General features: G+C 36.4%; 7 protein-coding genes across 11 annotated transcripts in view; 4 read left to right on the top strand and 3 right to left on the bottom strand.

Annotated features, from left to right (window-relative positions):
• Positions 1–802: 802 nt before the first annotated feature.
• On the top strand, positions 803–5,849 carry LOC124637410 (vesicle-trafficking protein SEC22b). 2 transcript variants are annotated; one of them, XR_006985239.1, is made up of 6 exons: positions 803–1,050; positions 1,275–1,384; positions 1,656–1,776; positions 4,267–4,465; positions 4,792–5,068; positions 5,099–5,849. XR_006985239.1 is itself a non-coding variant. In XM_047173849.1 (5 exons), the coding sequence occupies exons 1-5, from the start codon at positions 976–978 to the stop codon at positions 4,938–4,940; spliced, it is 654 nt and encodes a 217-aa protein (XP_047029805.1). In that variant the 5' UTR covers positions 803–975; the 3' UTR covers positions 4,941–5,849. The 2 variants fall into 2 exon arrangements, 1 of the variants encoding a protein (XP_047029805.1); XM_047173849.1 differs by having other exon boundaries at positions 4,792–5,849.
• On the bottom strand, positions 5,844–7,052 carry LOC124637415. Of its 2 annotated transcripts, none has more exons than XM_047173869.1 (5): positions 6,972–7,052; positions 6,779–6,884; positions 6,557–6,685; positions 6,336–6,479; positions 5,844–6,095 (listed from the first exon to the last, which is right to left on the bottom strand). In XM_047173869.1, the coding sequence occupies exons 2-5, from the start codon at positions 6,836–6,838 to the stop codon at positions 5,985–5,987; spliced, it is 444 nt and encodes a 147-aa protein (XP_047029825.1). In that variant the 5' UTR covers positions 6,839–6,884; positions 6,972–7,052; the 3' UTR covers positions 5,844–5,984. The 2 variants fall into 2 exon arrangements, with proteins under 2 accessions (XP_047029825.1, XP_047029836.1); XM_047173880.1 differs by having other exon boundaries at positions 6,979–7,042.
• Positions 7,053–7,321: 269 nt separating this feature from the next.
• Positions 7,322–9,299, top strand: LOC124637394 (nudC domain-containing protein 1). Its single transcript, XM_047173826.1, has 2 exons — positions 7,322–8,691; positions 8,791–9,299. The coding sequence occupies exons 1-2, from the start codon at positions 7,455–7,457 to the stop codon at positions 9,282–9,284; spliced, it is 1,731 nt and encodes a 576-aa protein (XP_047029782.1). The 5' UTR covers positions 7,322–7,454; the 3' UTR covers positions 9,285–9,299.
• On the bottom strand, positions 9,288–13,625 carry LOC124637401 (box C/D snoRNA protein 1). The gene is made up of 6 exons (XM_047173838.1): positions 13,454–13,625; positions 13,103–13,379; positions 12,700–13,018; positions 12,462–12,614; positions 12,040–12,355; positions 9,288–9,484 (listed from the first exon to the last, which is right to left on the bottom strand). The coding sequence occupies exons 1-5, from the start codon at positions 13,501–13,503 to the stop codon at positions 12,054–12,056; spliced, it is 1,101 nt and encodes a 366-aa protein (XP_047029794.1). The 5' UTR covers positions 13,504–13,625; the 3' UTR covers positions 9,288–9,484; positions 12,040–12,053.
• Positions 13,626–14,671: 1,046 nt separating this feature from the next.
• Positions 14,672–16,061, top strand: LOC124642672 (PAXIP1-associated glutamate-rich protein 1A). The gene has a single exon (XM_047181269.1). The coding sequence runs from the start codon at positions 14,795–14,797 to the stop codon at positions 15,251–15,253; it is 459 nt and encodes a 152-aa protein (XP_047037225.1). The 5' UTR covers positions 14,672–14,794; the 3' UTR covers positions 15,254–16,061.
• LOC124642665 (mitochondrial mRNA pseudouridine synthase Trub2) lies at positions 15,612–17,153 on the bottom strand. The gene is made up of 5 exons (XM_047181255.1): positions 16,932–17,153; positions 16,635–16,826; positions 16,338–16,554; positions 16,098–16,234; positions 15,612–15,936 (listed from the first exon to the last, which is right to left on the bottom strand). Exons 1-5 carry the CDS (start codon positions 17,053–17,055, stop codon positions 15,686–15,688), a joined length of 921 nt encoding a protein of 306 aa, XP_047037211.1. The 5' UTR covers positions 17,056–17,153; the 3' UTR covers positions 15,612–15,685.
• Positions 17,154–18,032: 879 nt separating this feature from the next.
• LOC124637721 (protein FAM102A) overlaps positions 18,033–20,598 on the top strand; it is a 69,862-nt gene continuing 67,296 nt past the window's right edge. For 2 of the 3 annotated variants that reach the window (XM_047174369.1, XM_047174352.1), the window contains exon 1: positions 18,033–18,305. The gene's annotated coding sequence lies outside the window, so the exon portion shown is untranslated. The remainder of the gene's footprint in view (positions 18,306–20,598) is intronic. The other variant, XM_047174377.1, reaches the window with a different exon arrangement.

Below are 20,598 nucleotides of genomic sequence, written 5' to 3'. Positions count from 1 at the left end.
CAAACCAATCGAATATCGTTGGAATACGATTGGTCTTATATTAGTAGCAGAATGCCCAATATGGTTAAAACTGCTATTGCGATTCGATTTCTATTCAATTTTGATATTATTACCTTAGGAGAATCGGGCCCCTGGACGCTCGGTGGAGTGTCTTGTGATTTGTTTTCCTGACTTTTGGATAATTTATTACAAGACGTGGTAACCAAAGTTTTGTGACTATATTTTATTTAGTGTCCTCAACGATATCTCGACCACCTGATGACGAACCCGTGCCTTCATACTTCTAAAATACTTTGCCTGGGACTGGACATCCTCGTCGCAGAAAAACCATGTCCCGTGTTGGGATAAATTAATATTAGTGAATGTATGTCTATGCCACCGATCTCCAGTCTCCCTCTCTCAATCGGTTTAGCTATTTAAGGGTGAAAGCATCAAACACACAAAGTCACATTTCGTTCTGTGTACAAAAATATGTGGATACAGAAAAATAAACAGTTAGCTATTCTTCACTAATATAGAAAAATTTTACTAAATTGTACACATTGAACCTTTTTCTTACAATATTTACCAATTCAATAACTGGCACATTTTCCAGTAAAAAAATCGTTTGCGCCATTAAATAAATAAAAAAAATGTTTCCTTTCTAACATGTAACGGCATCGAAATATTTTATAGGCCAGTTTACATATAACATTATGAGGAGATAAAATCCTTATCGTTTGAAAACTTTTATGTGGATGTAAAACGGAACGTGTTTTTCTTAAATGGTAACTCATAACATGAACAAAGTTTCTGAGTTCTGACGTGTTGTTGTCATGTCAGTTGCTTTGACGTGTATGAACAGCTGTCAACTATAGATCTTGTTTTCCATTTCCCGATAATGAGAAGGAAAAAGTAACCAGTGTTGTGTGAAAATCTTACTAAAACATACATTTGTTTATATGTTAACGTGAGAGACAATTATAATATACCAAAATGGTTCTGATGACTATGATCGCGAGGGTCGTAGACGGCCTCCCCCTGGCCGCTACTATGCAAGAGGATGAGCAGGTAACATGTTTTACTGGACATTAATACATTACCGTTAAAATATATCATATTCCACGTGTAACATGTATTCACTTGTCAATTTTTTAGCTTATTATTTCATATAATTTCACGTATATTGCTCACGTATATTTTCTCGTTTCAATATGTTTTACAACATTATTTTGTTTAATTTCTCCTGTTTATTATTTTAATTTTACAATTTAATTTGCTGTGGTGGTTCGCAGAGCGGCTGCAATGTTCTGGAGTACCAAAATCAGGCTAAAATGCTGTTTAGAAAACTAGGCCCACAGTCGCCGACGCGTTGCTCCATCGAAACTGGGCCCTATCTCTTCCAGTGAGTCCTACTGCTTGTTATTTTCAGTTTATCACATTATTTTACTGCTTTTTAGTTGTTAATGTTCTCTATCATACTGATGTAATGTCATGGTACATTTGTGCAATCTTATTTATTTGCTTTACACAATAGAAGCAATGATACATCATTTATTTTTAGTAGGAAACAAAAACAATTTGCCTAGTTGCTGTTGAAAACACAGAATAGAAGGAGTGCAGCTAGACTGATTTACTTATTCAGTTTTAAATGGAGAATATTGTTAACTTTCCAGTTATCTAATTGAGCATGAGATCTGCTACCTAGTGCTGTGTGAGCGCAACTACAGCAAGAGACTGGCATTCAGCTACCTCGAGGAGATTGCACAGGAGTTCTACCAGCAATACGGCAAGCGGGTGTGTATACATACTCATCATGTTTATAGCTAAAATATCAATATAAATGTAATCTATAACATAAACATTGTAACCGCTATGTCACAATCCAATTAGAGTAAATTGTTTACTTTTTTGCTAAACTTACAAGTAGAAGCTCTTATCTTAATTAAGAAAAAGCCACTTTCACTAAAAGGAGCTTTCACTAAATATCCAATTGACATTTTCACAAGCTATTTTCATTATATATGATATAGAAATAATAGACTTCATGACATATTAAAGTAATGAAATGTTGCTTGCATAATAATATCATTGTATAGTACCTACATACATATGTAAGTGTTTTATTTTATTTTTAAATATAATGTATTGTTGTTGATAGGAAATAAATTGTTTCCTTTTTTCACACTCTGCCTATTAAAATGCTGTCATGCTCTGATAGCAATGTGCTAAAATGATGTCAGTCAACCATGCTGAAGTACTCAAGGGCGGATCCAGCTTCGGCGCCAGGGGGGGGTCACACACTCGTGGTCAAGTCCCAAAAAATATTATATTGTAGCTTCTTTTAATACTAAAAGTAGTAGTATAAATACAATAAGCGCGATCGTAGCGAGCTCGACATTTTTACGAATGTTAAGAAAAGTGTTTTCATGTAGAAAATGGCCCGAGCAGAGTGAGCGCAATTTCTCGTATTTATAGTACACAGACGTGCCAAACAAAAAAGCGCGAGCGAAGCGAGCGCGAAAATTTTTGTTCAGGTCGAGGACTAAGGTTAAAAAAGTGTTTTTATGTAGAAAATGGTCCGAGCTGAGCGAACGCGATTTCTTGGACACAATCACAGATGCGAAATTGAAAAAAGCGCGAGCGAAGCGAGCCCGAAAATTTTTATTCAGTTCGAGGACTAAAAGTAGATAGGCGCTTTCTTGCTGTATAACAAATATACAGCACAAATACAAGAAAGCGCGATCATGCAAGCGCGAGAATTTTTTCAGGTTGAAGACTAAACGTTTGAAAAGTATTGTGTACGCAGAAAAGGGCGCATACGTTTTTTATTGTAGCAACAGTAAAACATTTTCTGTGGAAACTTCAATTGTCTTACTCTTGGTAAGGGTTCATGAGATCAGGGCCGTCTCCAGCTCATGTAGCGCCTCGGTGCAATCATCACCCAAGCGCCACCTATGTATCTATTGAAAGACTTTCGAGTAGTACATATTGATCGAAGTACTTTACAAGGAATATAAATAAGATATTTTTGGTAGGTAAAGGACTTGAAAAATGATTCCTAATCATTGTAGGCTCAAACTGTTGGCCAGATTTCAGTTATGAAAGTCGAGACAGGACAACGTAATTGTAAAAATTAGCGCGAGCGAAGCGAGCGCGCAAATCTTTTATTTTTGGGACACAAAAAGTTCATAAGTTTTAAAAAGCGCTGTAAAGTAACAAGCAGTCGGAAGCGCAAACTGTTTTGTTTTTGAGGACTCCATTAATATTTTTCTTTTGCTATATTTGACTTATGAAGATCCCAAGGCAAGGTATATATAATACGAAATTTTTTTAGCCTACGACACAAAAGCAACAAGTAACCGCGAGCGCAACGAGCGCAAACTTTTCTAAATTATTTGTTTGAAGACTCCGTGAAAGGAACCGTGATTAGAGCGAGTGCCATTTGTGTTCGTTGATTCGGTGCGTCAATAAAATTAATAAACAATCAGAAATACAGTAGATACATAGTCATTTACTCGCGAGCGTAGCGAGCTAGAATTTTTTCACTTAGTTGGAGGATGTTAAAAGTTAAAAATAATCAAAATGATCAATCCAACAAAGCGAAGGCGACTTTTTTGTCAGTATCATGATAGAATGTGGAACTTCCTTATCGAACGGGTGTAATTTCTTCGAAATTTCCTGGTGTTGGTGCGTCCCGCAGCGCCCCTGATATCGAGGCGCCCGGGTTATTCGCACACCCTGCACCATAGGTTAAGACGGCCCTGCATGAGATACAGCATGTAATGTAGACAACTCGGACAGCGGATTCTTAGTAACAGGGTTCCGTTTCCTCCTTTTGGGTACGGATAAAGAGTAAATAAAGAATAGAGAGCGCGCGTTGCGAGCACGAATTCTTCAGCAAAACTACTCTACCTGTAACTATGTAGGTATCTACCTATTCACTCGGAATAAAAATAATTATTGGTCCTCTTTGGTCCTGAACCTGGCCCAGGGGGGGGTCATGACCTTGTGACCTACCCCCTGGATCCGCCGTTGGAAGTACTCTGTAATTACAGTAGCAGTAAACCTGTTTCTGTAATTTATTATGATGAATACTTCTAACTAAAATTACACTTTGATTTGATATATTTTATTATTCCTATTAGTAAAGCACCTACAAAATTATTTTATTTATTACATGAACTATTCAACAGCTATCAAAAACAAATGTGTAACTAAAGCTTGAAGTGCAGGATCTTAAGAATAAAGTTTTCGTAAACCTATCATTACTATCCCATGTTACAGGTGAACACAGTAACCCGGCCATACACGTTCATAGAGTTCGACACGTGGATGCAGCGCGCGCGGCGGCAGTACGCGGAGGGCGGCGCCCGCGCACGCCGCGCCGGCGCCGCCGCGCAGCTCGGCGGCCAGCTGGGCGACGTGCAGCGCATCATGATGCAGAACATCGACGATGTGCTGCAGAGGGGAGCTATACTCTCCGGTAAGGGTCTTACTTACCACTTCTTGCAGAATAGAACCTAAAGGGACTGGAGGCAGCTAATTCATATGCTTTATCATATCTCTATTAATAATATGTACAAAAATTAATTTACTTTTCTTTCGACATACACAAATAGCAAATAATATTTCAATATATATATAGCAAGCAATATTTCGTACTTACGCCTATATGTTTCACTGAATCATCATAACTCAAATTGCATGTCATGCTGCATCAAAGCAAATCATATCATCTATAATCATTTAAGATTACTGTTACAGTTGACAATCGGTTGCAGAAATGCTGAATGTTACATATTGTTTCAGAACTGGATACAAAAACCCAGAACCTATCAATGATGTCTTCGAAGTACAAGAAGGATGCAACCTATCTAAACACCAAGTCTATGCTGGTGAAGGTAACAGCGGGCGCTGTCATACTGCTGGTGTTTGTACTCTACTTCTGGGTCCTTTAGGCCCGCTCATACTTTAGGATCCTTCATCTGTGGTATAGCATATACTAGAGCTGGGGACTCTGCGGTAACATTCAATGCTATGAGGTCATTGAAACTTCCACTGATATGATTCTTCTATAATAAGTTTATAACTAGTGACTTAGCCAGATGACATTCCCTTCACACTAATGAATGAAAGTTAATTTATTTAACAGAGTTTTACAAAAATGTTCTAAATGAAGTTTTACATGCAATGAAAGAATCAAGTTCTCACCACAACCTCCAATCAAGTTCCATATGATAAAAGCATTGTATGATGCTGCAGAGTGACAGTTACCCCAGCAGTGTGACAGCTAAGCTGTTATAGTTGAATTGCCTTTTGAAACTATAATAGTACAGTTATGGGATATTTATGTAAAAGCAAGATTTCATATTTTCTATGTGATTCCTCTGGACAGTTTTGTATTTAGACATAGCAATGAAGTATAATAGGAGTAAGGAGCTATATAGCCGATTTATAATTTGTTTATTTACCCTGCATCAATATTTAGTTCTCATTTATTGAATCAACTACTGAGTATGATGAATCTGAGTATATAACTGGCTTCCTAAAACATTGAAAATTTAATTATTTAGCATGAAAAGCATTCCAAGCAGTTATTTTTTTTATAAATCTTACCAAAAATTATGATATTTGATAAAAAATCTGATTCATAGTGCATAGCAATGTGTTTGGTATGACAATATGGGATATTCAGCTTAAAAGTGTAAGTTAACTCCAGCAGAAGCAAAATTATATGATTATATGCCCATCATTATTATTTTATGTAAAAAGCGCAGCGAGTGCTTGGTGATGGAATGTTGTAAATTTTATCACATATTGTTAATTAATGTATTTATTTAAGATTTAATAAATATGCATTCTTTTAATTTGTTATTTATTTTATAAACATTTCACAATTTTAAACTTATAGCAACAATTTCATATCACAGGGTAAAAGGTACAAGATTAAACATTCTTGTTCAAATCTGGCAACATTAATAACAGGCCAATTTCTTTAATAATCATGTTGGATCTTCTTCATATTCTTGTTTGGGACCATTTTTGGCTAGGTGTGTATTAGCAATACCACTCAGGGCATTCCTGAGTCTTATGGCTGATGGTATACTCAAGACCTGGAAATAAAACAGTTGCAAGAATTAGGACATTGCATGGAAATTATGGCTACTTATGGGATTAGCCAACAGTTTTATTTATAGGAGCTCTTATCAGGGCATGGTTTAAGAGAGAAAGCAGGTACTGACAGCCTCTTATTGAAACTTAGTGATTCACACTTACAAAAACTAGGTCCTCAAGAAGCCTTAGAGGTATGATTTTCTTTAGAAGGCATTTATAATGTCTTGGAAAATGCTTACCTGCAGTATCTTGGCAAATATGACAGGTCTCTTCTTCCACTGCAGTGTGCCAAACACTTGCACAGGGTATGGTATCACCGTGGACTGCACCAGAGAGTTCAAATACACTACTGACAACTGGACTATAGGCTTCCCACCACTTAACTGAAATTAAAACAATATTTCAGAACTTAATTCTTTTCTTTCTCTCTTAGACAAATAGTAAAGCATGATTTACTCACATCAGATAAAAAGAATCGACCATGAACACTTTGTAGTATCCCAATAGTCCTGCATTTCATTATTTCATCATTGTAAATGGTACATCTATCAGCTACATCTTTTAAATCTGAGTATATGTAAAAATCGGCCTAAAAGTAAATATTCATGTTATATTGTCATTCTAAGATTCCTTATTGCTAAATATAAGTGTTGTTTTATTGGTAACTAACAAATTAACTTACATACGGTGTGTTAGCATCAAAAGGCATATCACAGTATGAATTATTTTTGACAAAGGTCATTTCTGAAACAATTTTTACTCATATCTCCAGCTCTCGAAAAGGTCTTCTGAAAAGAAGAAGACCCTTTAACAGTTATCGCCAGTAACTAACAACAACATTATTTGCCAAAACAATTAAAAATATAATTATTTACACAAAACCTGGGAAGAAATCAAGAAATTCTATCCTCTCCCGCGGTTTATTTTGTTTTGACTTTGTTTTTACCATCGGTTTTTACGCTTTGCTGTCTGTCAATGTCAAATTCGAGATAACACCAGGGAAATAGTGTTGTACTGAGAGCATTTTTTTTGCATCTTTCATTCTTTTTATCATTCGCTACGCTCCTGAATCAAACAGAATCCTTTGCTAGCTAGTGGGGATTTAAAATCTGCACTTGCAGCAATCTACATTTCTCACTTTTGTAACCGACTTGTAACACGTAACACAAATAATATTTGGCATTTGACTTCAGTTCAGTCACTATATAGTCAGTAGTCATTTGACAATTACAGCGAATCACATTGACGTTTGTGTGTTAGTGTGACTTATGTTGACAAAATAATAAGTTAAATTTCAGTAGTGCTAGATTGACCCAGCCGGACTTATTTAAGACCAAATACTTGCATAAAATAAAACTATGTCGTCTCTTGTCGAGTTGCGTCCGAACCGGCGCCTCTTGGACCATGATTTTGAAGGTTATAAATTAAACTTACAAGCCTTACCACATTTCTCGCATGATCTGGTCACTTCTGTGGACAGAGTTTACCCGGACGAAGTGCAGTACTCGTTCGTTCACGCTAAACTCTTTGCACTTCATAATCACCTAGTTCTTGACTATTGGGATTACTCGCTCAACTACTACTACATCGATAAAGAACAGAAGATACGTCATGTTTCTTTCGAAAGTACCAACCAAACATTCCACAACGATGTAGTGTACGACGTCCCCGCGCATGTGGCGAGGCAGTCCGGCCACTTCAACCTGTGCCTGTCGTTCCCTTCCAACAGTTTGGCTGTAGTCAGTGATGGCACTGGATACTTGCATATTGTGAGCACTGGAGCAAGGACCAGACCCTCTGGAAGAAACCAACAATGGCAAACTCTCCAGTCAAGTCTCATTCTTGGTGAGGGAAAATATTTCATCATAGTGGACTCTAGAATACAGGAGAAGGATAATACTGAGACATTGCATTGTCTTCTACAGTCTGTTGAACAGAATGAATCACATTTCAACTCAGTGCTTACTTGGGTGTCCTTTGACAATGATGGCCAAGAATGGAAGCAGATGAGTTTTAGACAAGTTCAAGGCAAGGGTATTGTGCACTATGCTGCAATTGAAACCAGTTGTACTGCATTGTATATTGCTTCTGACAACACATTCAAGTTCACATCAGACTCTGAGCAAGAGATTACACAACCATCCAAGCAGGAGCCACGGACAGTCATATACACGTGGCTGCAGACAACAGAGGATATTACAATCACTTTGAAACTTGAAACAAACTTCAACAGAAGCCTTTTGATTGTAAATGTCACTCCACTGAATATAAAAGTCAGTTATGCTGGTAAAACATTTGTTGATGGAAAGTTAAAGCAGAAGGTTGATAGTGAACTCACTACATGGAATGTCCAGGACAATGGGCAGGTAGATATATTAATAACTAAATCTGAAAGTATGCTGTGGGAGGAACTGTTGGAAGGAGGGGACCCCAATGGTGAGCAGGTCATGGATGCAAGCCTGGTGGAGGAAGCCCACCGGCGCCTGGCTCACTTGTGTGCTGAAACTGAGGTGACTACAGAACCAACAATGCCAGGACTGTCCACACAAGAGTTAGAGGAGTGTGATGCTGCCTCTGAGGAAGATACTGTGCTAGGTACAAATTCTTCAGTTATAAAAATTAAATAAATATATTTCAATAATTTATATGTTTGCTTTCTTACATTATATAAAATTAACTTCTTATCAATTTCAGTGAGGCTGGATGCAACAACCCACAATGTGACACACAGAGCTCCACTCAGTGTGCACCAGTTCCTGTTCAGCATCAAAATAGAAACACAAGAGGCACCAGCCCTAGCACTACGACACGACGTGGACGCCTGCCTCTGGCAACCCTATGCACAACTGATAAACTCCAGCACATGGCCAATGAAGCACCAGGGATCCCTCAGTGCATTTGGTTATGTGCAGTCATCAAAACAAAATCGCAAATTTGTGACATGCCCCCCCAACTTCTCATACAGTGTGGTCTGTGAAGCTACCAGACACATATTCATTTACCAAAGCACCAGCAACCAAGACTGTCAGCTGAGGAAGAGGACTGGGGGTGGCATGAAGAACATCAAAATTGGACAACAGCATGTGTTCAACATTGACAAGTATGGAGAGGTGTTGGGGATCAATGCTACAAATGAATATCTATTCATATTAACAGAGAAACATTTAGTAGCAATACAAATACAATAAAAATATTTATAATAACTTTCTTATATTTTTAAACATATTTACAGAATCCTTATAATATTACATATTGCCATTTTCATACATTGTAGAAATAGGAACACTGTATTCAGCATCTTACCTGGTTACACCAAACTAGAAGCAGAATATAACACACTCATGAGAAGGCTTAGCAAAGTGCCAACAGAAACTGCCCATGGTCAGCTATAGTTCGGCCGTTCAGAGAATGCGTTCCTGACACATCGCGATTGAACTGACGACGTAACTTTGTAATGGCGTTGCAGTTACGATAAAAATTTTTTGCTGATTGTTTACCGTTTTAACAATTGATGAAATAAATTTAAAACAACATTATTATATCAATAATCAATGAATGTTATAATTTTGGTCCAAACTGAGTGTCAAATAACTTGGTAAACAATATTTTTCTAAATCTATACTGCGCAATTACAAGGTTATGTCAGCGCTTTATATTTGTAGTGCTGTGCTAAAAATAACAGGCAAGTATCGTAATCAGTTCTTTTACAGTTATACTTATATTATAAAATAAAAGATTTGTTTTTCTTTTTTAAAATTTGAAAATAATGGACTATAAGATAACTTTTATGAATTTAATACAGCTAATTTCAGCTAATTATTAAAAGCTTATATTAGTATCTTAAGGTAACAAACTGCGTAAGTTAAAACTTCAATACCAATCTGTGTTTAATAATCTTAGCAAATTCGGATTTGTCTCACATAGCTTAATCTCATAGACACCAATAAGTAAGTAGTATAATATGTGCGCAGTCCTGTTTACTATATTATGTCTATGGTTTTTATTTGATTATCCGGCTTATGTTTAATGGACTTGTAGCGACATGAAACGCATACAACCTTTTCGACTCGCAACCTTCAATAGTCATGAAGAAAAATACAATGAAGTTCAAATGTCAAATTCAAAATTTTAAATTTTCAAAATCAGATTTTCGTTGTCGCAGGCGTACACATATAAATAGGGCGCCGCCCGTATAAATAAATTAGTCGACATAAATTCTTCGTGCGTAACTCATCTCCTTAAGACTGTTTCTGCTTTTCAAACTGACATCGGCGCTAAATAGGACTTCGATTGTGTTTTTTATTGCGTTCTTTTTACTTTTGGTGCATAATAATGCCTAAACGTGGACAAACATTGAAAAGTGGAGCCCGTGAGTTAATCATCAAGCTGCAAGATTACTTTGAGCGGGAGCGGCAAAATTGCGGACCCCTGATACCTGTCGAACAAGTACAAGAACGCGTCTCTCAGGCGCTTGGAGTTAGCAAACGAACGATAACAAATATTAATAAAGAAAAGTTCGGCTCGACTGGCATGGAAGATAATATTTTACGTACTCCGAAGAAGAAACGTAGAACTAAACCCGTGACAGATATTGACACCTTTGACGCCGATGCAATCAGAAATCATATATATGGTTACTATTCCAGAAATGAATATCTCAACAGGAAGAAGCTTTTGGCATCCTTAAGAGAAGCTGGACTGTTTAGGGGGGGTAAAACTGCTTTAACCAAAATCTTAAAAGATATAGGTTTTTCGTATAAAAAAACAGACAAAAGAAAAATTTTATTAGAACGATACGACGTAATTTTAAAAAGGATAAGTTTTTTGAGGGAAGCAAAAAAAAATTGATAACTGGGATAATGTCGTGTTCATTGACGAGACATGGCTAAACGCCAATCACACGGTTTCCCGTTCCTGGACGGATGATACACAAGCGTCAACGTCAAAAGTACCAATGGGTAAGGGGGCCCGTCTGATAATATGCCACGCAGGTTCTGCAAAATACGGCTTTGTGGAGAACGCGTTACTGGCATTTCAATCAAAAACCACAAATGACTACCACGAGGAAATGAATGCCACTACATTTAAAGAGTGGTTCCAGAACGTGCTTTTGCCCAGCCTAGCAGAGCCTTCTGTAATATTCATGGATAATGCCTCCTATCACTCGGTTCAAATACAGAAACCCCCTACCCAAGCTAATAAAAAAGAAGAAATGGTGGCTTGGTTACAAGCAAAAGGCATTGACGCAAATATGCAGATGCTAAAAGCAGAGCTAATTAAATTAGTTAAAGAAAATAAAGCGGCAAATGTGCGATACGAAATCGATGAACTGGCTCTGGAGTACGGTCATCGCGTTCTAAGAATTCCACCGTATCATTGCCAATATAACGCGATCGAGCTAATCTGGGCTCAAATAAAAGGTTACGCCGCCCGCCACAATACTTCCCCGCCATTCAGCACGAAGTCTTCAGGGAAGTCACAAGAGATGACTGGGCAAGGGTTGTTGAGAAGACTAAAAACCTGATTTTGGAACATTTTGACCGAGATATCAGGATTGATTCTGTTATTGATAATAATATAATTATACATGTAGGGGAAGATGATGATGAAGACACCACCTCCTCAAGCGAATCGGAGTCTGATTAATATTCTGTACGCACATTCAATTCAATGTACTTACTTTATTGCATAGAAATTGTAACTTTGTAACAAAGAATAAATAAAACAATTTTATTATATGAATATTACCTTTTTTTGGTTTCCACTTAAATAACTAAAATAAAAATTTAAATGATTCCGCCAATTTAAAACGAAAATAATCTTAAAATAATTTGGCGGTTCATTTTGGAGGAACGGTAACGAACTCAGTGTTATGTTGTGCCCATCACTAGTCGTGACTAACTGACAGGTGTCAGGAACGCATTCTCTGAACGGCCGAACTATAGTCATGGTGCCAGTCACGTCTCATCATCACTTTCGCCATCTATACTCTCCTCTGAAGAGTACCCGGTGGTGAACAGTAGATTCTTTGGCTTCTTCTTCTTAGCTGCTTTTATCTCTTTCTCAATTTCCATCTTCTTCTCTAGAGCAACTTTCTCTGTCAGCAGCTGCCTTGGTCTCTTTCTAGAATGGTCTGTGTTGCCATTAGCAGTGGAAGTGACAGCAGCAGTTGGTGCACCATTTGTGACCGGTGAATCTTTTGTGCTGTTAGTTGCCTTATCTTGATTACAAACAGGAGTTTCCTCTTCAAATTCATCTTCTGAAAAATGTATAATTAATATTAGGTATCAAAAGCTATTGGAAGTTTTTGCCTTCTCAACAACTATTTTTAAGTAGTGAAAATTTTGGACGAAAAAGTAAATTACCTGGAGTAATAATTTCAAAGTTGTAAGCATGATCCTTGAGCACAACAAAAATGATTGGAAACTCCACAATACACTTGCCAGACAAGTTTTCAGCCAAAGATTCTGTTGGATCTAGCTCAAAGAACTTTCTTGCTGAGCCTTTCACTTTTTCAGCTGAAAAACCATTAATATATAAACATCCCATAACTTTTTATAGGTAAGTAAAAAATAACATGTAATGACGAATATGAAGGTTTACCTCTCAATAATATTTTGACCCCACTAAATCCAGCTGCCTTATAGAAAGTCAAAGCTTTAGAGCCTTCAAATGGCAAGGCATCAGGATTCAAATACTTGTCCAACAGTTCCGAGAGGCGTTTCTGTTCTGCACACCTTTCATCCACAAACTTCAGCGGCTCAGACTCCACGTTGGGGAACACCCACTCCACTCGCCAGTTGATAATGTTCATTTTGTTATTGTATCTGGTCGTGTTAGCTTTGTGTCTTGAAAAGTTATGAGACAAGAACTGTAGCACTGTGCCTCGCTTTCTGGCTGCCATCTTCAGTTTGTATAGATACTGTTGAAAAAATTCAATGGATATAATGGGTCTACACTACAGTAATTCTGATTTAATATTTCAGGTTATACAATATCAACTTACAATTGGCAAGTCTTTATCAATCCTGGTGTATTTCTTTTTCTCATCAATTTTGACGCCATAGACGAACCGCGCGCACTCCTCGAGCAGCCTGTAGTCGCTCAGTAAGTCCGTATCAGTAAAATCCTTCATTCTGATGAACTTCGTGCGATCCCTGATTCCGTCGCACTCCAGTTCCTTCTTGTGTATCCTCACGCAATCTAGGCAACATGTTTTCACTTCACACTTCGGGCATGTGTATTTCGCTTTGTTCCTTGCACAGACCTCGCAGTCTCCAAGTCTGTGAAATAGGTTATATGAACGTAAACGGGAAATTGTAAAGCTAGGAAATAAACGCCATTTAGATAATCTTGCCTGTTAACTTCGTTCTCATGGTCAGAGTCAGAGTCTGATGATGAAGACATTATTAGTTCTTGTGATTAAAATAAACTATAAAACAACACTTTTTTGTTTATTCAAAACATTTCAAACAGCCATGCTGGAAACTTGAAAAGCGTAAACTGTCAAAATCAAAATTAAGGATGTCAGATTGGGAAAAATGACAAAGTCACAGTTAGCCAAAAGCATAGATATAATATTACTAAACAAGATTGCGCACGCTCAAAATATATATTTACGAAAATGAACTCTATTCTAACGCAATAAGGTACTAAATTGGTTGCATAATACACAGAGGCAAATTCGAGCCGAGAGGGATAGTTCGAACGGAGGCTGTTTGTCTCTTTCTAACACATTGCCAGCATAAAAAAATGTTGTGATCAAAAGTTTTGTCTTCCTAAAAACAATTGAATCACTTATATTTTTATCTTATTTTAACAATTGTAAGTCAACAAATTAATAACAATCGCATTAATTTATTCGTATTTATTATTAAAACATAAACAACATAAATTTTTATTTTGCTTTTTTTTATTTTCTAGCGGTAACCCTGAACATTCTTGGCGCGTAATCAGCATTTAAAATTTTGTTTATATTTTTTTGTATTCAATCAATTTAAACTATTAAAATGGTGAAAAAGTGTTGCGTTTCTACTTGCAAAAGTGAATCCTATGGTGGTTGCAATATATCGTTCCACAGGTTAGCTAATAATAACATTTTCGTAAACCAAACAACTAGGGTGCCCATGAATTCTTGTAACGAGTCAAAATATGGGTGATGGATTTTAAAACTGTTGTACTATTGTTATAGCTTCCCAAAAAATGAAGAAAGGCGACATAAATGGCTCAGCAGTCTATATATGAAGTAGAAATACAAAAAAAACAGTCTTCACTTCGAATCTTCCTGCTTTTATACTGCTAATTTCCGCTAATTATTAAAAGCCTTTATTAGTATCTTAAGGTCACAAACTGCGTAAGTTAAAACTTCAATACTAATCTGTGTTTAATAATCTTAGCAAATTCGGATTTGTCTCACATAGCTTAATCTCATAGTCACCCTATTAGAAAGGGACAGACAGCCTCCGTACTAACTGTTTCACTCGGCTCGTTTTTTGGGTTTATATGCGCAGTCCTGTTTACTAATATTATGTCTATGGCCAAAAGTTTGTTTGGTTTAATCTGTCCCAAACTATATAATCTGCTGAGTGCTGTCACAACAAAAAACCAAACGTCAATAGGTAACCAAAAGTTGTGTTTGTATTTTTCCCTATATGATTTTTCAAAGTTCTGAAAGAAAATAATACTTACAAAAACAACAATGAGCACTACAGAATCACATGGTGATGACTGGGATCTACCATGTTCAGATGACGAGCTATCCAAGAGTGGTGTGTTCATCGGCAAGAACTGGATGCCTGACCCTGCTGAATTAGAAGAACTGTACAAGGCTGTCGATAAAACAGGAACTGTTACACTGGAATGGAAATGCCCTGGGAGGAGGCTTCCCTCCCCCGTGCCGGTGAGCAAAGAAAATCAGCCTGAAATTCCCGCGTCGCCAATAAGAGAAGAAAAATCTGATTTTGATTTTATGGATGAAGTGAGTTCGTTGCGTTTACGAGTGCGCAGCAAGGGAGAGGACACTCTGAGAGGATCTGCTAAGAAGAAGACTACCTCGTTCGACGGCATTCTGTCGAACATGATCAGACACAAGCGCATAGAGCAGATGGAGAAGCAAGCCAACACGTCTCCATCAACACCGTCATCTAGTGGCAGTTGATTAGAGGATGCAAGTGATGCTAGTGACTAAAGTGGACTCTGTGGAAGGAATCATCAGTATCATTGACATGTTGCGTTGAACTCCTTGAGTGTTTGAACATACAATCTGGTATTTACTACTATAAACATATACATATTCTTTATCAATAATGTTCAATATTGTAACCAGTTAATGATATTATAGATTTTGCACTGCTTGATTTAAAAGTAGAGGACTGCTTTTGATAGGTATATGACATGAGGGTTCAGTTTTATCAGATACATAGAAGTGAATTTGTCTTGTCAGGACTCATGTTCATATTTAAGTGGTTAGGAATTAAAGGATATCAACAGACACAAAGGAACACACACAATAGTAATTCAGACAGTAAACTATTCATTATTTAATTTCTTATATATATTTACATGAAACTATTCTACAAATAATACAGAACTATGCAGTCATTATAGCAGATGTTGGGTTGAGCAGATGTTCATTTTCCTCCAGTATTTCTGCACACGTGTTCATGTTGTCTGCTAGGTGCTCCAGGGTCCAGTGCTTCCGGAGTAGAGCCAGGTCCACATCGAACTTGCCTTGCCTGATGCACTGGACAGCTGTGCAGTAGGCTGTGGACTTCAGTTGGACACCAAGGTCATGAATGAGGGTCCAGAAGTACTTCTCATATTCATTCACTGATTGTATTTCTGTAAAAGAATAAATAAATTGTTACTATAGGTTATTAGCAAACTGACATATTATTATAAAGGTTATTATAGCTTTATGTTACAGAGATAACTAAATAAATAACAGTCTCAAATTCTTCTGAATAGTTATTTAGTTTTAATTATTTATTTGAATACCTTACCTAATGTAAAGTTTGGGGAATTGAAGTAGACACACTTGATGCCATAGATAACTGGAATCTTGTTATCAACTGGTCGGATGAGGCCCTTTGAGGCCAATTCATAGGTGGTCTGAGAATCCATATGAAGCCCTGATTGTCTGCAAAGAGTTTACTTAATTAGTACACAGATTTCAACATACATTTTGATCATAGAATGCTCCAGAATGAACCATAACAATTTTAAGGTGTTAGAGAACTTACTCAAACATAGCTTTCTGATGTGCAGCTTGCATGTGAGCCACAACTTTGTCTATCTTCTCTCTGGTGATGTGTTGGAAGGTGGATCTCTCCATTGTTTTGCCGTTCCAGAAGTAAGTGTCAGTAGCCTTACCCAGCTGACCGTGAACTTTGAAAGCTCTCGTTGGCCGTCCAACATTTATCTTGTAGGTGAGCTTTGTGCCATCATTGATGCCTAATACTGAAATATGTACAAGAATTTTAGTAACTTTGCAGCACAGGTTTTGAAATCCTATATGACTTACATAAGGTGACACTTACATAGTACGCCGCTACTAAATAATCCAAGATGTGTTGCCCAGCTGCACCTGAAGTCCTCATTCATGTACCTCGGGCCGCACACTCGGGGGTCATCAGCATAATTAGGCACAAGTCTAACCTTCATAGGCTCATTTGTTGATCCTATTATTTCTACTCTTTTCTCTATTGGTCTGTCGGGCAATGCGTTCAAATCTGCAGAAAAAAATACATTTAACCTAAACAAAATAATTGTTAATGATACCTTTAGCACTGCGTTCCTCCTAAACATATCATGTATGAAAATAGAATATATCTAACCTCTACAAAGATTTGTTTTTATCGTGTGCTGGACTTGTTTCACCGGAACGCCTGCTGGCTTATAAACACAGATCAGTCCGTTAAGAGTGTTAAACGCCGACACCGCATCTTTGAATTTTACCATATTTGTTATTTGTTTTTTCAAAATCTAATTGTGATTTGTATTGTGTATTTTGGTCTGCTTCTGCTGTCAACTCAAGTGTCACCTGTTAAAGCTGTCGAACTGTCATTTTTCTCAAAACATTTGTAAATGGCACAGATTACTTTAATAGTTACCAAGTAAATGGTAAGACTACAATCACGGTATTATAATAATATGAATACCCCAGGAGACATACTATAAATGAAAGATGTTTTTTTACAATACATAAATAAGTTATAGTATTTTATTTTGCTTATAGCGACACCACTTTGTATGAGAAAGAAATAATGTTGCCTATTCATCAAGAATCTTCTAATTAATTATAAACGAAACCGATATTGGGAAAAAAATTGAAATGAGATCGCCCTCTTCTTGATTCATTTTGTACGACATGTATTTTATCAATTTTTCCAATATTTAACAACCTATTCCAATACAAACTACGTCTGTTTTAGAGGTCTCTTCTAATCAGGTAAATTTTACAGAATCTATGAAATTATTGATATACACTTTTCAAAATCTTTTGGGACATTCCGATAAGAATCTGACTGATTAATCTCCTTTTATTTCATTGTTGTTTTATATTTATAGTTTTTATTTTAAATTCTTCGTCGTCCGTTTCTTGCAGTGACGTACATACCAAGATCAGCACTATCTAGTCAACAGCCAGCAGCTATGAAAATAATAATAAAAGAAATAGAAAGTCCCTCATAGAGTATTTTTGTCAGATTGAGTATTTTTTATTAAAAGATTTGTAAAATCGCCTAGCTAGTCGTTGTATTGTATTTACACTTAAAATGACCCCTACATTGTGGATATTATTTATCTAAGATTCTTTGCATTTGCTTTCCAGATTACACACAGCTTTTTGTATTTTGTACATACAGCTACTTTTTAATGGAATAGTGGAAGTATTTTGAAATTTATGACTAGCAATCTTGAGTGAAAAAGTAACGACATGATGACGACAGACTTGTTAGTCTGTGGTATCGTGCAATGGCCGATTGATAGGGATTCATTCAGAACATTTTGTTGGCTAATCCCGAAAGCCTGCATCCTCACATAGTATAATTGTGTTCCTTCCAACTATATCTTCCGTAATTAATAATAGAAGGTAGTGCAAGTTTTGTGTTATATCTATAAATCGTCTGGACAGTGGATTAAAACTTTTGTGTAGGTGTTCACATACCATCAAAGTCTGTCGGTGTTATTTCGTGTGAAACTTGTTGTTGGTAAGTTAAACCTGTCCGTGTATGTGCTGTTTGTGTTAACAGTTTGATATAAGAGACAGTTGTGTATAGGACGCAGCCAAGTGTCGTGTAATTCAAGCGAGCCGTCATTGCCAGGTTGTCGCCCATGCATGGGAATGTACTAGCATTGTGCCAATTGATTGCGTGTGTCGTTTCTGTTTACTTCCTAATTCATAAGAACTTTCTGTTTACTCAGCCCTTCTTGGAAAGAATATCTCATACATAAAAGACTCAGGTAGGCTGAACTGTTGATAAAATGAGATTTTTTACAATTCATCTTAATTTTGTGTGAGAGTACTTAAATAAAATAATAAAAACAATTTAAATGGTATACTATATCTTTTGTACAAGATTAGTAGTAGTTTAAGATTGACTCTGCTCGCTCTATGCAAATATAATGAATTCCATTAATGTAAGATTTCTTTGATTACACAAGAACTTACATTGTGTTTTCTAAATCCTGAGTTCTTGGCTCACCCTTTACTACACTCTTACCCTAACATTATCTAAGTTTGGAGCAGGCATCACTGCCTTTATGGCTTTATTAAGTTAAATAAAAAGTGAAAATTAATTTTCAAAATATGTTTAACTATGGTTATGTATACATGGGTTATGTTTATTAGCAGTTTTTTGGTCTTAATGCTACAAGTAAAAATAAATCCTGGATAAGAGTCAAGCATGTGTAGTGGATTTGAACTCCTCATCCTATTGCTGGGTGTCCCATTTGATCAGATTTTGTATTATTTGTGCTATTGCACTTTTGCTTTATTATTAAGGAGCTGAAAAACATGTATGATAAATCAGCAATTATTAATAAATAATAAACCTGTAAAAAAAAAATTGAGTAAATGTTACTTCTACTGAGTTATGATGGTATTGTTTCAGTACATACCAGCAATGATTTCAAATAACATAACTGCATACATTCATAAATAATTAAAATATCTCATTTATCTATATAGTATAGTATACCCGATACATCAGTAATGAAGGGAGTGTGTGTGCTTTGCACAGGGGAGAGTAATCTATTTTGCCTCTAGTATTTACTAAATTAGTAGCATAAATATTAAAATATTCCTATTTTACATGCTAGATACATAATAAACAGCTCAAAGATACTAATAAAAAGACATTTAAAAATGTGTAATGAAATTGAGTAATTTACTCAACATTTTATAAGATTTCTAATTAGTTTAGTAAGTAATGAAGTGATAATGTTGAAGCTATGCTGGTGTAAACAATTACAAAATGACACTCAGCTGATATGAAATGTGTGCACCTTACGAGACGCGTGCGCCGCCCGCCGTGACGTCACGCTAGTTACCCGCCCCTCATACGATACTAGCATCCGCCCCCAGTTTCTCCTCCTAAAGTGACTACTCCGCTCACTGGACAAAAAAGTTTTCTACTAAAACATTAAATTAACAAACCCCATAGCACATATATTATATGTATATTTATCAAAAAAAAAAAAAATATTATTTACTTTTGATATGTATACGATACATACGATTTAAAATTAGTTTTATCAAATGAAGTCAATTACAAGTTCATTAATCGTAAAATTAAACCCTATAACAAAATCACACAAATGTAAAAAAAAAACACATTCGGACAATAATATTACGTAAACCTTCCCAGTAACTAGGTGACAATATATTAGGAGTGAGCATGAAAAGGAACCTCGTAACATATTAAGATTTCTTTGAACACGTCGGGATCAGAATACCGTTACGTAATATTACGTAGCCGAGTAGAAATTTATCTCATGTATAATAAGGAAATTTTGCCAAATAGGGCTATGCTTGCCAAAACTGTGGAATTTGTATTATAACGTCAACAAGCTTTAGATACTCAGTGTCTTCAAAGCGCTGCGAGCCCTGTAAGACTAACGGTATATGTATATGCTAAAACCTCGCTTGTATACGTAAACACAAGCCGAGAGCGTTGGCAGATTATCAGTTTAATAAGTTGGTGAATAATAACTTGTATCCGCACTTTATGCTAACTGCATAATTCCATCAGACATATCTGTTTAGCACGCAATAACGCCTTTAAGCTAGCTATTTAATTGCTACTTAAAATTCAAGAGTCGCTCAATTGTGTGCGTTAAAGATTGGTATGTAGAATCAAGAAACGTACAAGGTTAATCTGCTGTTTAAATTGGTCCTCTTGTCTCGCCGTCACACTCTCGATTTACATAGTTTGAAAGACACTGTTTTTTTCTTCTCTACAACGCTATTTAAAATACGAACAAACTGCGGAATAATTTTCT

Source organism: Helicoverpa zea, chromosome 2, assembly GCF_022581195.2.
Source record: "Helicoverpa zea isolate HzStark_Cry1AcR chromosome 2, ilHelZeax1.1, whole genome shotgun sequence".
In the NCBI taxonomy this organism is placed as follows: Eukaryota; Metazoa; Arthropoda; class Insecta; order Lepidoptera; family Noctuidae; genus Helicoverpa; species Helicoverpa zea.
This window is presented reverse-complemented; position numbering and strand designations above follow the sequence as displayed.

Bases quoted from the DNA above. Each gene is read 5' to 3' on its own strand.
- LOC124637401 (XM_047173838.1), bottom strand. From the start codon at position 13,503: ATGTCTTCATCATCAGACTCTGACTCTGACCATGAGAACGAAGTTAAC. The intron at 13,380-13,453 runs GCAAGATTATCT...CCTATTTCACAG, and splicing joins CATGAGAACGAAGTTAACAG to ACTTGGAGACTGCGAGGTCT. The intron at 12,615-12,699 runs GTAAACCTTCAT...ATGGTTTTTCAG, and splicing joins GGTCAAAATATTATTGAGAG to CTGAAAAAGTGAAAGGCTCA.
- LOC124642665 (XM_047181255.1), bottom strand. From the start codon at position 17,055: ATGGTAAAATTCAAAGATGCGGTGTCGGCGTTTAACACTCTTAACGGA. The intron at 16,827-16,931 runs GTTAGATATATT...TTTTTTCTGCAG, and splicing joins AAAAACAAATCTTTGTAGAG to ATTTGAACGCATTGCCCGAC. The intron at 16,235-16,337 runs GTAAGTTCTCTA...AACTCTTTGCAG, and splicing joins CATCAGAAAGCTATGTTTGA to ACAATCAGGGCTTCATATGG.
- LOC124637394 (XM_047173826.1), top strand. From the start codon at position 7,455: ATGTCGTCTCTTGTCGAGTTGCGTCCGAACCGGCGCCTCTTGGACCAT. The intron at 8,692-8,790 runs GTACAAATTCTT...TATCAATTTCAG, and splicing joins TGAGGAAGATACTGTGCTAG to TGAGGCTGGATGCAACAACC.
- LOC124642672 (XM_047181269.1), top strand. From the start codon at position 14,795: ATGAGCACTACAGAATCACATGGTGATGACTGGGATCTACCATGTTCA.
- LOC124637415 (XM_047173869.1), bottom strand. From the start codon at position 6,838: ATGACCTTTGTCAAAAATAATTCATACTGTGATATGCCTTTTGATGCT. The intron at 6,686-6,778 runs GTAAGTTAATTT...ATTTACTTTTAG, and splicing joins TTGATGCTAACACACCGTAT to GCCGATTTTTACATATACTC. The intron at 6,096-6,335 runs GTAAGCATTTTC...TTTTATTTCCAG, and splicing joins TATTTGCCAAGATACTGCAG to GTCTTGAGTATACCATCAGC.
- LOC124637410 (XM_047173849.1), top strand. From the start codon at position 976: ATGGTTCTGATGACTATGATCGCGAGGGTCGTAGACGGCCTCCCCCTG. The intron at 1,051-1,274 runs GTAACATGTTTT...GGTGGTTCGCAG, and splicing joins CTATGCAAGAGGATGAGCAG to AGCGGCTGCAATGTTCTGGA. The intron at 4,466-4,791 runs GTAAGGGTCTTA...ATATTGTTTCAG, and splicing joins GAGGGGAGCTATACTCTCCG to AACTGGATACAAAAACCCAG.